The 16,369-nt window shown below is 37.2% G+C and overlaps 1 protein-coding gene across 1 annotated transcript in view; it reads right to left on the reverse strand.

Annotated features, from left to right (window-relative positions):
- The window catches only part of spcs1 (signal peptidase complex subunit 1), a 20,197-nt gene continuing 3,828 nt past the window's right edge, over positions 1 to 16,369 (reverse strand). Inside the window, exons 3-5 of the mRNA XM_069942335.1 lie at positions 3,036 to 3,095; positions 2,875 to 2,961; positions 1 to 182 (exon numbers count right to left, since the gene is read on the reverse strand). Of these exons, the coding sequence (XP_069798436.1) occupies positions 66 to 182; positions 2,875 to 2,961; positions 3,036 to 3,095 (264 nt within the window). The 3' untranslated portion in view covers positions 1 to 65. The remainder of the gene's footprint in view (positions 183 to 2,874; positions 2,962 to 3,035; positions 3,096 to 16,369) is intronic.

Here is a 16,369-nt window from a genome sequence, read left to right on the forward strand (position 1 = left end):
TTGATTCCAGCAAACTTTATTAAGCCATATAGTAAAAACAAAGTTGTTCTCATAATAAAGTGATATTATTTATGCTTTTTAGGTTTCTTGACACCCTCAGATGACTTTTTTTCCTCTGGCTCTACTGCTGGCTGCCAATTCAATGGATGATTACGATACATTGGCCATGGAGGGAGAGTTAGCTGAAAAATGTAAAAATCAGAGTTAACCCAGGAAAAACCCAATCGTTGCACTGAATTGTTTTTAGCAAAATCTGTAACTGATATTACATTAAAATATAAGTGAAGTTAAATCAATTTTAAATTTTCTTCTTATAAATGGCTGACCAACAGACACACATACACCCTGCTCAAACATCTTTTAAATAAATTAATGCTGGAGGTTGTCAAAAGATTTTCAAATGTGTATTCAGGCAAACTGTTTATTCCACGTGATTATCCGACACACACAAAGTTTTAATACAACTGAAACTTAAGCAAAAATCCTAAAGTACAAGAGAGGAGCAGAAAAATCAAAACAAAGGAGATGGGGGAGTTGTTGTTAGGTAGACAAAAACATCCCAAAACTTGTGGTTTAATACACATTTCCCTAAAGATTATACATCATGTATTACAATGCAGGGAAACAAACTAGAACCTGGAAGTAATAAATCTCAAGAATTAGCTTCTAAAGAAACTTGCTGCAAAGTTGGTGATAGCATAAAATATACAGGATTAGAAATATTTCAGATGGTCCGGATCAGACAGGAGCAGCTAATTGAAGATGAGAGAAACATTGAAGACACTATACAAAATGATTGACAGCCAATGTTAAAAGTAAAGCGGGGTTGATATTTGTTTTTTAGTTTGGATTCTTTAATTAATGTAGAAAAGCAGAAGAGGAAATTAAAATCAAAAACAAAATTAAGATTTTAGCTTTTTTTAAATAAGAGATAAATGGAAGAACCATAAATTCTCTAAAGACTGCTCACGTACAAATAAAAATGTAGCTTGATCTAGTTATTAAAGTTTAATTCAGTTTCTCTGAAGACCATTAAAACTGATACACAAATGTAATCTGCTGAGATACATGTATGCAGAAGAGAAAGAGGGGAGGCAGAAAGAAATTGCAGAAGCCCTGTGCTTTAATATTGGTGCATACCATAAGATTTTTTTTTAAAATCAGTCCACTCAGAACCAGAGAATAATTGGCAGTGGCCTCTTTTCCCAGTCCCAAAAAAAAGGCGACGCTGGTACAGATCTGCAGAAAGCAAGGAGAGGAGATACAGTGCTCCTCTGCAGCATTCTAAAGCCCAGTCCAACTACTAACAACTCCATACAGGCTTTAAACAGCCTGTAAAGGAGTTGATGGTGTTTTAAAATCCTGAGACCGTGGGGTTTGGGCCTAAGATGGTGGCACCCATGTTCAGCAGTGGCCTGGAGGGGTTGCAGGGGACTGGCGAAGGTCATCATAAAATAGGGAGACCACCCCCCCATATGAAAAGGAGAATCAAAGGAGATGACCTCATGCGATGATGACCACAGCAGCAGACCAGAGAGAGGCTGAAGCTGAAGAACATAGGCAGCGGGCTATTGGTGACTTGAGGCAAGGAATGCACATAGGCTGCAGGGAACTGCAGTCAAAGGCCTCACATCAGGTTGCGAACTGCTGGAATCTGGCTGAAAGGGAACCAGGAATTAGAACTGAAATGCGAGAGAATGCTGGGATGAGAGAGAGAGCACAAGGCTTAACGATTGCATTGGAGGTTTGGTTTGGATCTGGATCCTGGGTTGCCGATGGTATGGACGGAAGTCTGTGTGGCTATGGAGGCTGCAGGAGACAAATCCATGGACCCTCAGTGACTCTGGGTACTTTTGCTTCTCTTTCTCTGACTATAGGAGTCACCAGACAATTTCTGCTGATGGCAAATCTTTGTTTACCTTATGGTAGACTAAAGTCAATTTTGTGTAATATTGCATCTGTTTTATTACATGACAAAAAGAAATCTTGAATTCCATGTGCTGCAATTTAGCGTGCTCACTGGTTTTCATATGGGCATTTCCACATGGGCGTATAGACCTTACTGTCATCTCTCAATCCTTCAGACTGGTTATCCAATATATGATAATAAATGCTGGGAAGAGCAAAAGGTATACTTTTAAATTTGAAAAAAAAAATATATTTTTTAAAAAATACAAAATCCTGAGTAATTTTCAATTGGAGGATAAGCCAATTAATCCTTTAGATTTCTCATTGTAAAAGTGAAATACAAAACCAAAGTGGCTTAAATTTAACTGTCATGAACTTGGCACTTCCACATTCAGTGCAACAGGTCATTTTCTTACAGTGGTTTTAAAAAAAAAGGGCAAGAGCACTATTATGGACTATAGTTACAATGGAAAACAGATCAATTAGTATAACCAATCATGTTGTAGGGTTCATTCAGGAGCCAAATACTGTCTTTAAGCCTGTTGGTGTGCAGTTTCATATTCTTGAATATTATCCCTGATTGATACAAACTATTGTCATAACTTTGTTGTAATAGTATGTAGTTTTCTTCATCTTCAGCTCAACCAAATGAGTTGAACTAATTCTGCTCAGAACAGGAATCAACTGCAACACAGGAACTTTCACGTTTCTTTTGCCAATACCTCTAACTAATGAGATCTTATTAACTGATCGTAACATTCTAGAATTTAACTTATTTAATCACTCACAAGAGAAATAGATGAACTGTTATGGTTTCTAGAGCATTTTAAATATGCATTACAAAAACACTAATTTGAAAAACAACATTTTTACAAAGTAATTTTTGTTTTCTTTGCCCAGCCAAATCACCTTGTTAGTATAGGAATGATAATTAAGTGAATTTGCAAATAAACATATTTAACTTACCAAGCATGAAATGGCAAAACCAGCCAGAACTATGTACACCGTCCATCCAAACTGCTCAACTATGTAACCATAAATGAAGCCAACAATCTATTCAAGAAAATAAATACTGTAATTTCAACTCAAAAATCAAGATTTTTTTAACAATTTAAAAATATACTTACAGCAGATGCAATAATTACTCGTTGAAAAGTTTGTTCTGCTAACTGTTGCCCCTTGTAGTCCTGGAAATAAAAGTTATATAGTTTCACCAAATTGAATAAGACATGTTAATCAATTTTATTTAAGAATACCACAGATAATTAGATATTTAATTCAGGCCAATTGTAATTTCGGACTGTAGTGGTTCTGCACTCACCATCTGCAGTTGAAAAATATAGTTTTAAAATTCTTTGGCTTGGCTTCGCGGACGAAGATTTATGGAGGGGGTAAAAAGTCCACGTCAGCTGCAGGCTCGTTTGTGGCTGACAAGTCCGATGCGGGACAGGCAGACACGATTGCAGCGGTTGCAAGGGAAAATTGGTTGGTTGGGGTTGGGTGTTGGGTTTTTCCTCCTTTGCCTTTTGTCAGTGAGGTGGGCTCTGCGGTCTTCTTCAAAGGAGGTTGCTGCCCGCCAAACTGTGAGGCGCCAAGATGCACGGTTTGAGGCGTTATCAGCCCACTGGCGGTGGTCAATGTGGCAGGCACCAAGAGATTTCTTTAGGCAGTCCTTGTACCTTTTCTTTGGTGCACCTCTGTCACGGTGGCCAGTGGAGAGCTCGCCATATAACACGATCTTGGGAAGGCGATGGTCCTCCATTCTGGAGACGTGACCCATCCAGCGCAGCTGGATCTTCAGCAGCGTGGACTCGATGCTGTCGACCTCTGCCATCTCGAGTACTTCGACGTTAGGGATGAAAGCGCTCCAATGGATGTTGAGGATGGAGCGGAGACAACGCTGGTGGAAGCGTTCTAGGAGCCGTAGGTGATGCCGGTAGAGGACCCATGATTCGGAGCCGAACAGGAGTGTGGGTATGACAACGGCTCTGTATACGCTTATCTTTGTGAGGTTTTTCAGTTGGTTGTTTTTCCAGACTCTTTTGTGTAGTCTTCCAAAGGCGCTATTTGCCTTGGCGAGTCTGTTGTCTATCTCATTGTCGATCCTTGCATCTGATGAAATGGTGCAGCCGAGATAGGTAAACTGGTTGACCGTTTTGAGTTTTGTGTGCCCGATGGAGATGTGGGGGGGCTGGTAGTCATGGTGGGGAGCTGGCTGATGGAGGACCTCAGTTTTCTTCAGGCTGACTTCCAGGCCAAACATTTTGGCAGTTTCCGCAAAGCAGGACGTCAAGCGCTGAAGAGCTGGCTCTGAATGGGCTATTACTATCAAGCTAAATCCATTAAAAAATTAACACATGAAATAATGCTAACTTGATCAACAAGTATGTTCTGTTCTTAACATTTAAGATTCATTTATTTTCAATTATAGTAAAAAGAAAACAAAACTGCTTTAACAAGCTTTTGAACAAAAGACTCCACCTTTCATTTTCATTGACAAAATAATGGAAATAAGGGCAATATATATTTATTTGTTCACCACACCTTCGTTTGCACTGATTAAGTTGGTGGCCTTATTTTGTTGGTTTGACATTAACAAAAGTACTTCGAAAATCAAATCTTGTGATACATGGAGTGTATTGACTATTTGACCAAATTATTGCATTTACAATACTTTTGTTCTTGCACCTTTGGCAGTAAAGAGTTTCATAAGAGAGAAAAAAAAGGATGAATAGAGACATTGCAAGTTAAAATTAAGCTTTTAATAATGGTTAATGGTTTATTTATTTCAACATCAGCTGCATCCTGGTCAACATTTATTCCCAAACAACAGCATGCCCATTATCTCTCTACTATTTGAAGGATTTTGCTACAGTTCCAATACTAAGACAATTCACTATGACAACAATGTTTTAGTCAGAATCACGTAGACACTTGAGCCTAGTGTCCATACTAGCCATCAAACACATTTTACTTCACTCAGCCACAATACTACTAGGCAAGTCTGCCTATTTCCACCAGCTCCTCAGGCAGTTTTCAATCACCCTTTGCATGAAAAAAAATCTTTAACCCCATTTAAATCTCCTATCCTGCATCTTTTTTTTTAATATTTTTTATTTTTCATACTATGAACCATATCAACCAAAATATGTACAAATGTTTTTCATTAAATTTACACAGTGGTCGGAGGAGTCACGTGATGGAGTAGTGGCTGGACGGTGAACTCCAGCCCTCTCCAGAAAAGTCGGGAAAAACAAAGGAAAACACAAAGGCACAGAAATAAAAGTTACAGAAAAGTGAGTATAAAGGTGGAAAGATTATGGCGACAAAAAAAGAAAAATCGAAAGCAACGGTAAGAAGAGAGGAAGAGAAGACAAAGGAGGAAAAAGGTGAAGGCCTTACCTGTCCGAAGAGGCCCGCTGCGGAGAGAGAAACCCGCTCCCTCAGGTCGGTAAATAATGGACTACAAAAATGGCTCGCAGAGCCGAGTAAAAGTGCGCAACCGCGCATGCGCGATTCTTCGCGCATGCGCGATGCGAATGAAAAAAAAACACACCGACGGGAGGGGGGACCAGCTGGGGAGTCGATCTCCACAGCCGGCAACGACAGCTGCAGAACACCTGCAGCAAGAAGAGACCACAGAAGACAATAGAAACAAGAAAGAAGAGGAGGAAAGGGCACCAAAGAAACAACAGATGGCCAACCCAGAGGAAGAGGAAGAGTACAGAGAAATAGAAGAAGAAAAGAAAGGCAAGGTAAAGGATATACTTGCTCTTATTAAAGGATACATGGAGTCATTTAAAGAATGGCAAACACAGGAATTTAAGGATTTAAGAAAAAGAATAAACAACACAGAAGAGAAAATAAATAAAATGGAGATGACCTTAACAGAAATGGGAAAGAAAATGGACAAGATGGAAGAGCGGGCAGTAGCAGCAGAAATGGAGGTAGAAGACTTAAAAAAGAAATTGGAGAAATCTAATAAAAAAACTAAAGAGACACAAGAACTACTAGCTCAAAAAATAGATACAATGGAAAACCATAACAGAAGAAATAACATAAAGATAGTGGGCCTTAGGGAAGATGAAGAAGGCAAGAATATGAGGGAGTTTATAAAAGAGTGGATCCCTAAGACCCTAGGATGTCCAGAACTACAGCAAGAAATAGAAATAGAAAGGGCACATAGAGTATTGGCCTCTAAACCACAACCACAACAAAAACCAAGATCTATTGTAGTAAAATTCCTAAGTTATACTACAAGAGAAAAGGTACTGGAGAAGACAATGGAAAAAGTAAGAGAGGGCAACAAACCACTGGAGTATAAAGGGCAAAAAATCTTCATTTACCCAGATATAAGTTTTGAACTCCTAAAGAAGAGAAAAGAGTTCAATACAGCAAAGGCGATTTTATGGAAGAAAGGGTATAAATTTATACTGAAGCATCCAGCGGTATTGAAAATATTTACTCCAGGACAACAAAACAGACTATTCTCGGATCCAGAAGAAGCACGAAAATTTGCAGAACAATTACAAAAATAGACTGAGGGAGGAAGACGGGTAATGAGAGTTAAAATGATCACGATTGATATGTATGTGGGTAAAGACAAAAATAGACTGAGGGATGAAGACGGGTAATGAGAGTAAAAATGATCACGATTGATATGTATGCGGGTAAAGAGGTATAAGAGTGAATAGAGACAATGTGCATACGTGAATGTATCTGTACTTAGAGGAAAATATAGATAGTATAGACAAGAATTAATAAGGGAAGGTAATGGAATAGAGAGAATAAGGAGGGAATTAAAAGAGTGACCTTTGTGGCATATGAAAAGTGAAATCTTTTCTGGGGGGGGCGAGGTGGGGGGAAATAGCGGTCACTGCAAAATCAGTTGACGGTTGCGAGTGGATTCGCAAATCCAAATGGAGAGGGGAGATGTGGTTGTCCGACAAGGGATAAAGGACAACTCAGGAGGGGAAGGGGAGATTGGGGATAAATAAGATAGAAATAGGAGAATAAGGAAAATGTTGGATGTTGTAGGAATGTTGTCTTATAAAGAGTTGAAAATAAGAAAACAGAAATGGAAAAGGAGGAAAGGTAATGATGGAAAAACGGAAAGAGAAGATAAACAAAATATAAAAGGGCTACGCTGAACTATATGACTTTAAATATTAATGGAATACATAACCAAATTAAAAGGAAGAAACTACTAAATTTAAATGAATAAATGTATTCCATTAGAAAAAAAATAACATATAGGTTAAGAAATAATATTGAAATATTCGAACAAGTATAGGAGCCTTACATTAAATACAATAGCGAAAACCTACCGGGGACAAACATTATCTAAGTTGATGGAAGGAGAAGGAAAGAAAAGAATGGACTCAGTAGAATTTCTGGTGTATTTTTGTTGAATGACAACATTGTCTGACTGGCTTAATGCAACCTAGATTGTATACCTAAAATGGATGAGGGGGGTGTGGGGGGTGGCTTGGGAGGAGGGGGGGGGGGAGAAAAAGTCACTCTATATGTGTGAAAAAGAAATAGTGTATATCATGGCTAATGTGATTTATGGTGTGAAAAATAAAAAATTTAAAAAATAAAAAAAAATTTACACAGTGGTCTTTTCTCCCCTCTTTTCCCCCCTTTCCCTCCCTCCCCTCTACCCACCCCCCTCCAAAACCCATAAATATTCAACATATACAATACAATAAAACCATAAAACAATATCTTCACACAAAGGAAAATGAACAAGAAAAATACATCATCTATTTATTACACATTGAATCTAGTCGTTTAGTCTTCTTATCATTTTCATTCTCATTTTAGGGAATGGAGGTCGTAGGCAAGCTCTCTCTGATATGTTCCATGTATGGTTCCCAAATTTGTTCAAACATTGTGACTTTATTTTTTAAATTGTTATTTTTTCCAATGGAATACATTTATTCATTTCTATGTACCATTGCTGTATGCTCATGCTCTCTTCCATTTTCCAAGTTGACATTATACATTTTTTTGCTATCGCTAAGGCTATCATAATGAATTTTTTTTGCACTTTATCCAATTTGAGGCCTAATTCTCTACTTATGTTACTTAAAAGAAATATCTCTGTTTTTTTTGGTATGTTATTTTTTGTAATTTTATTTAGTATCTGATTTAATTTTTCCCAAAACGTATTTACTTTCGTATATGCCCAGGTTGCATGTAATGTTGTTCCCATTTCCTTCTTAGAGCAAAAACATCTATCCGATAATGTTGAATCCCATTTTTTTTTAATTTTTGAGGAGTAATATATACCCTGTGTAACCAGTTATACTGTTTCATGCATAATCTTGTGTTCCAGAACATAACTTTTCCCATACTTCATTTTTTATCTTTATGTTTAGATCCTTTTCCCACTTTTGCTTAGGTTTATAGTTTATTTCATTTTCCTTATCTTTCATCTTAATGTACATGTTGGTTATAAATCTCTTAATTATCATTGTGCCTGTAATCACGTATTCAAAGCTTTTTCCTTCTGGTAATCTCAAGCTGTTTTCCAATTTATCCTTTAAATAAGCTTTCAATTGATGATATGCAAACATTGTACCATGAGTTATTCCATATTTGTACTTCAACTGTTCAAATGTTAATAAATTATTTCCAAAAAAAAATTTTCTATTCTTTTGATTCCTTTTCTCTCCCATTCTCTAAAGGAAAGGTTGTCTATTGTAATAGGGATTAGCGGATGTTGCGTCAATAGTAATTTTGATATTTGATCATTCGGTTTTTTTTCCTAAGTGGATCTTCTTCCATGTATTAAGTTAAATGCAGTACTGGTGCGTTTTTATATGCACCAGTTGTTCATCCCACTTATAAAGTATATGTTCCGGTACCTTTACCTCTATTTTATCTAGTTCTATCTCAGTCCAGTCTGGTTTTTCCCTTGTCTGGTAAAAATCTGATAAATACCTTAATTGTGCAGCTCCATATTAATTTCTAAAATTTGGTAACTGCAAACCCCCTTGATTGTACCTCTCTGCTCATTTATCTAACGCTATCTTTGGATTCCTCCCTTTCCACAAGGATTTCCTTATTATTCTTTTTAGTTCCTTAAAGAATTTTTCTGTTAAAGGAATTGGTAACGTTTGAAGTAAGTATTGTATCTTTGGGAACATGTTCATTTTAATCCAGTTTACCCTCCCTATCAACATTAGCGGTTTCAATGTTCTAAGTCTTCCTGCAATTTCTTTATTAGTGGCTGATAAATTTAGCTTGTACAAGTGGCTTAAGTTGTTATCTAACCTGATCCCTAGGTATCGGATTGTTTGTGCTTTCCATTTGAATGGTGTTTTTTTAAAAACTCTGAATAGTCTGCGTTACTCACTTCACTTCACTTTTATTTGCGTTGATCTTGTACCCCGATATTTCTCCATATTCCTTCAATTTCTTACGTAATTCTTTTACTGATACCTCTGGTTCTGTTAGGTATACTATGATGTCATCTGGAAATAAGATGATTTTATACTCCTTCTCCTTTATTTTTATCCCTTTTATTTTATTTTCTATTCTTATCAGTTCTGCCAAAGGTTCTATTGCTAAGGCGAACAATGAGGGAGATAGTGGACATCCCTGTCTAGTTGACCTACTTAATTTAAAGTGACTTGATACATATCCATTTACTGTTACCTTCGCCAATGGTCCATTATATAATGCTTTAATCCAATTTATATATTTTTCTGGTAGATTGAACTTCTGTAATACTTTAAATAAGTAATTCCACTCTACTCTGTCAAAGGTTTTTTCTGCATCTAGAGCAACAGCCACTTTTGGTTTCTTATTTCCTTGAACTGTGTGGATTAGATTAATAAGTTTGCAGACATTATCCACAGTTCATCTTTTCTTAATAAATCCAGTTTGATCTTGTTTTACTATTTTAGGTACGCAATCGGCCAATCTGTTTGCTAATAATTTCGCTATTATAATCTGAGTTAAGTAGAGATATTGGTCTATATGATGCTGGTGTTGATGGATCCTTCCCCATCTTTGGTATTACTGTAATTATTGCTGTCTTACATGAATCTGGCAAGTTTTGTGTTTATCTATCTGGTTCATTATTTCCAGGAGAGGAGGAATTAATAACTCTTTAAATGTTTTATAAAATTCTATCGGCAGCTTTTTTAATATATCCTGTATTTCCTCTATTTCAAATGGTTTTAATAGTTTGTTTTGTTCCTCTTCTTGTAATTTCACCAGTTCAATTTTAGCTAAAAATTCCTCTATTTTATCTTTCTGCTCATTCTCAGTTTGATACAATTGTTCATAAAATTCCTTCAAATTTTCATTAATCTCTATTGGATTATATGTAATTTGTTTGTCCTTTTTCCTTGAAGCCAGTATCGTTCTTTTAACTTGTTCTGTTTTAAGTTGCCAGGCTAATATTTTATGTGTTTTTTCCTCCAGGTTCGTAATACATTTGCTTTGTTTTCATTATGTTCTTCTCCACCTTGTACGTTTGTAATGTTTCGTATTTAATTTTTTTGTCTGCCAATTCTCTCCTTTTCGTTATATCATCCCTTTTTACTAATTCCTTTTCTGTACTTACTATCTCCCTTTCCAACTGCTCTATTTCCCGATTGTAATCTTTTTTCATCTTAGTCACATAACTTATTTTCTGCCCTCTAATGAAGGCTTTTATTACGTCCCATAATATAAATTTGTCTTTCACTGATCCTGTGGTTATTTCAAAATATGTTTTAATTTGGCGTTCAATAAATTCTCTAAATTCCTGTCTTTTAAGTAGCATGGAGTTTAACGTCCATCTATATATTCTTGGTGGGATGTCCTCCAGTTCTATTGCTAATAGGGGTGAATGATTTGATAGTAGTTTCGCTTCATACTCAGTTTTCCTAACTCTCCCTTGAATATGGGCTGCCAACAAAAACATATCAATCCTTGAGTACGTTTTGTGCCAACTCGAATAATATGAAAATTCCTTCTCTCTTGGGTGTTGCCTCCTCCATATATCCATAAGTTTCATTTCCTGCATTGATTTAACCATAAATTTGGCTACTTTATTCTTTTTACTTGTCTTTTGTCCAGTTTTATCCAACATTGGGTCCAAATTAAGGTTAAAATCCCCTCCTATCAATATATTTCCTTGTGTGTCTGCAAACTTCAAAAAAAATCCTGCATAGACTTTTGATCCTCCACGTTAGGCGCATATATATTGAGCAAATTCCAAAATTCTGAGTATATCTGACACTTTATCATTGCATACCTCCCTGCCAGATCTATTATTTCCTCCTCTATTTTGATTGGTACATTTTTGTTAACTAATATGGCTACACCTCTAGCTTTAGAATTATAGGATGATGCAGTTACATGTCTTACCCAGTCTCTCTTTAGTTTGTTATGTTCCGCTTCAGTTAGATGCGTTTCCTGCACAAATGGTATATCTATTTTTTCCTTCTTCAATAAATTTAGTAGCCTCTTCCTTTTAATTTGGTTATGTATTCCATTAATGTTTATAGTCATATAGTTCAACATGGCCATCCTATATCAAGCATACACCTCTTTTCCACCTCTTCACCACCTCCATCCCCCTTTTCCCCATTTTCATCTCTTAGTTTTCTCTTATTACACTTAATGTACGACAACACATTTAAAATATAAAGTACCCCTGCAGTTCCCACATCCACTAATATTTTAACCCCAAAAATTACCCCCCTCTCTGAGTTACCCCATATCCCTTGCCGGGCAACCACAACACCCCTTTTCATTTGGATTGCGATCTTGTTCACAGCTTCAACTGATTTTGCAGTGACGGTTATTCCCCCTCTACCCAGCCCTCTCCAGAAACACTTTTTTTTAAAAACACATATAACAAAGCTCTCTCTTCTTTTTCCCCCCTTACTCCCTTCCTTCCCTTCTCTTTTCCCTCTTTAGTTCTTTACATATACATTGTTTTTACATCTTTATATATACTTTATCGCCGTTCTTCATTCTTGTTACAACTCTTCATCTCTTCTCCTGTCCTGCAAACGTTCTGCGAATTCTTGCGCTTTCTCTGTATCCAAGAACAGTCTGTTTTGCTCCCCGGGTATAAATATTTTAAGCACGGCTGGATGTCTTAATATGAATTTGTAACCTTTTTTCCATAAAATCGATTTCGCTGTATTAAATTCCTTCCTCCTCTTTAAGAGTTCAAAACTTATGTCTGGGTAAAAAAATATTTTTTGAACCTTGTATTCCAATGGTTTATTATCTTCTCTAACTTTATTCCTTGCCCGCTCCAGTATATTTTCTCTTGTCGTGTATCTCAAAAATTTTACTAAGGTAGATCTTGGTTTTTGATGTGCCTGTGGTTTCGGAGCTAATGTTCTGTGTGCCCTTTCTATTTCCATTTCTTCCTGCATTTCTGTCGTTCCCAAGACCTTCGGGATCCATCCTTTTATAAATTCCTTCATGTCTGTGCCTTCTTCACCCTCCTTCAGGCCCACTTTTTTTTATGTTGTTTCGCCTACTATAATTTTCCAACATATCAATTTTCTGAGATAACAACTCTTGTGTCTCTTTAATTTTTTTGTCACTTTCTTCCAATTTTTCTCTTAAGTCATTTACTTCCATTTACAGCCGTTTTCGCTCTTCCACATTCTCTACTCTTTTCCCTATTTGTCATTACCAGTTCCAACATTTGCATTTTATCTTCTGTTCTTTTCATTTTCCTTTTAATTGCATTAAACTCTAATGACAACCATTCTTTTAATGATCTCATTTGTTCTTCAAAGAAGACTTTATCTATATTCTGTTCATCAGTTTTACCTTTTATTTCTCTTTGTCCATCAGTTTTACCTTCTATTTCTCTGTGAAGATCTTGGTCTTCTTCCTCTTCTTCTGTGTCTATATCAGTGTTTGTGTCTTCTTCTTCTCTTCTTTGTGTCTGTGTCTCTTCTGTTTTTCAGGCCTCTTCTTGCTGGTCCTTCCTGGGCTGCTCGTCTGTTGTGCTTCCTGACATTGGTCTTCTTGTCCATTATCCCTCCATCTATCTCCCTCATCTGTTTCATCCCTTCCTATTCTGCTGGCTTCCTCGTCCTCCAGCTGAGCGCCCTAGTGTCGGGCGTCCCTCAGCTGTTCGCTCTGTGACAGCCCGTTCCTCTGCTGAGCCCCCCTCCCGCCAGTGTCCTCTTTCTCCTTTGATTGCGCATTGCGCACTTTTGTTTGGCTCCGAGAGCCATTTTTGAAGTGCACTGGCTGGTAGGTCGCGACTCCGCAGGGCAGGCCCTGACCTCGAGGGTCGGGCACTCCTCGCCACCACAGCATCCTGTTCCTTCATGCAGGTAAGGCCTTCTTTTATCTTCTCCGGCGACTTTTCTACTTTTTTTTTCCAGTTGCTTTTACTTTCTCCTTCTTGGAAGCCATCTTCTTTCTCTTCTCTGTATCTTTATCTTCTATTTCTTATATTTTATTTTTGTTATGCTTTGCTTTTACCTAACTTTTTTCCTATTTTCCTGGAGAGGGCTGGTTTTCCCAACCGGCCACTACTCCATCACGTGACTCCCCCCCCCCCCCCCCATCCTGTATCTTAAATCTGGTCTCAGTCCTCTGGTTGTAGACACATCTGAACAAAGGAAAAGTTCCTCACTCTCTAGACTATCCAAGGGTCTCATAATCTTGGTATACCAGTCAGATATCCCCTCAATTTTCATTATAGCATTTTGGATCTCCAAAAATGTCTTCAACATTTAAACATTATTCCCATTTAATTTTCAACTCTCTATTACTATTAAAACTCTCTTGGGGAATCAGGAATCTCTTGTTTTCACTCAGTTCTCTGAATTCAAGAACTGCAATGCAAAATGAATTTAACTGAACAGCTAAATTTTAGTGTACAATTTTTTTTAGAATTAGGTAAATTTTCATTTCACACCTCCTGTAGTCAACTCTTTTCTTTTAACACACACACACTCACACAAAGCCTCCAAATAGTTAATACAAAATTATTTTCTTCATTTGCCAACACCCAAGTTAATAAACTGATGGAAGAAAACTCAGCAAGTGGACCTGCTGAGTTCTTTCAGCAGTTCAATTTTTGCTCCAGATTCCAGCATCTGCAATTTGTGTCTTGCTCTGCCAGTGAAGCTATTGTTTTCAAAAAGTATACAGAAATTGCATATTACAGCAATAAAAGATTAATGTATCCACAAACACTGGCGTCACTTGGTGGGTATGGACGGTGACAGTTGACACCAAAAAGACTGTCTATAAAATTTTTGTGCAGTGTTTCGGCAGAATTTTAAAACATAAAAAATCCCTGTAGTTAGTTATAACAACATAAACATTTATCGTAAGACCAGCTTACATGTATCAATGTACCTACAAGGCTAAAACTCTATGTTAATATACTTTTTGAACCTTCTAATGCATTCTGGTCAGAGCCCCCACCCCAGACATACAAGGACAATCCATACATCTGTTTCTTCTAAGCTCGATACACTCGGTCCATGGCAGTGAGGTGGGAAAGGTGGTGACATCATGATTACCTCACCATGTGACACCAACCCTAGTGACACCACTGTCCACAAATCTATTCCTGTACTCACAATGCATCCTTAATTTAACTGTTATATTCATCAAATGTAAAATTATAGAACCAACACAGGCACAGAATGACATTCAGTAAAACATCAAAGTCTGTAGATGCCTTGATTGAAGTTAAAAACACAATGCTGGAGAAACTAAGCAGGTCAGATATTGTACCTTATGTAATAAAGATAAAAATACATAACCAACTTTTTGGGCCTGAGTCGTTCGAACAAAATATCATTAGATGAAATTTCTTGATAAAGACTATGGAAATGATCCTTAAAAGTATGGTAATTTTGCTCGTACCTTGATGAAGGTCTCAGATCTAAAACATTGGTTACATATCTTTATCTTTTCTATATCAAGAACGCTGTTCGATCTATTAAGTTTCTCCTGCATTGTGTTATTACAGTGACACTCGTGATACAATATTCCATCCTGTAACAATGCAAAGAGAAATAACTTATTGTTTGGATGCCAATTCAAAAGATTGTATTTGGCTCTATTTGCAAGAATAACATAAACAGCTGTCATAATGCTGAATATTTCCCCTCTTTGCAAGGGCATATTTAAGCCTATTTTATACATTATGAAACAACCAGATGTGTATTACAATAAAAACCCATGGCATCTGGAACCTTTGGGGATTGGTAGATGCTGGATGATTGAATTTCAGGTAGCTTGAGAATGTGTGTTGTGTGATTGGCAAACTAATGGCAAGGCACACCGATTTAAAACTTGCGTATTTTTGACCTGTTTATTTTCTGCAATTTTTTTGCCGGTTGCTTGAGGCTGCCGGTTGCTTGAATTCCAGATAACAACTAGCCCCTTTCACACTGGCAACCTACTAAATAGGCGAGTAAACGACCCATGTTGCAGTACCAGGTGAGCCGTTCATACTTGAACATGAATTCCCTGTTTCATGTGGATATTGTGGATCTAAGGAGGGGGACCCAACCTCCAGTGGTGATGTCTCGTGTGATGTAGTACGTACTTGCAGGGCAGTGAAATCATGCGGGAATAAAGCACATATGCGCACAATGTACAAAAGATCATAGGGGAAAAACATGCATAATTTAACAAGACATAAGCGCTCAATGTATAGAAGACCATGAGAAAATCTACTGCAGTGGACTTCAGACTGTTTAAACTTGGGACAAACCTACAGACCAGCTTGTCATTATTCCCTAAACAATGGAGTGTAACAACTAATTACATAGCATTTACATTGTATTAGGTATTATGTAATCTAGAAATGATTTAAAGCACAGGTACATGCTAACAGCTCCACCAGCTGCCCTGTGACATCCCCGTCAGCCACACACTGACAAAGCCCTGCTGTACTGATATTAAAACTACTAGACTGATGTACTCATGCAGGCACTACCGTCACTAATGATACCTGATTGAGCAAGTTGGCCATTCACACTGCATCTGAGTCAACTCACCCGGGCTCTGATACAACCCCCTATCAAGTATCAAACCCTGGTTGATTTTCACCCCCCCCCACCCCCACCCAGTTGGAAGCATTCACAGTGCCAGGTGACCTGCTAAATACCTACTAAATTTCCCAGTTCAACCCATGTTATTTGGCGGTATGAAAAGACTGTATAGTAATAAATTTCTTTGGGGGTCAAATCAGGTAAAGAATTCACTATTAAACATTATTTCTTGCCTGGTAGGTTCTTATTTTAAAATACTTTTCCAATTAAAAAATCAACATGCCACATTATTGCAATCATATTCATAGAAATATGACATTCCTCTAACTTTTACAAAAATGCTATAATAGCTTTCTTTCAACTTCAGGGTTACCTTGTAATATTTGTCAAATATAAATCTGACACTACAACATATGCAGTGCCCGCCACAAGGTTTTGGACAAAGAGATTTTTTTCTT

This window comes from Narcine bancroftii, chromosome 5 (genome assembly GCF_036971445.1).
Source record: "Narcine bancroftii isolate sNarBan1 chromosome 5, sNarBan1.hap1, whole genome shotgun sequence".
NCBI lineage: Eukaryota > Metazoa > Chordata > Chondrichthyes > Torpediniformes > Narcinidae > Narcine > Narcine bancroftii.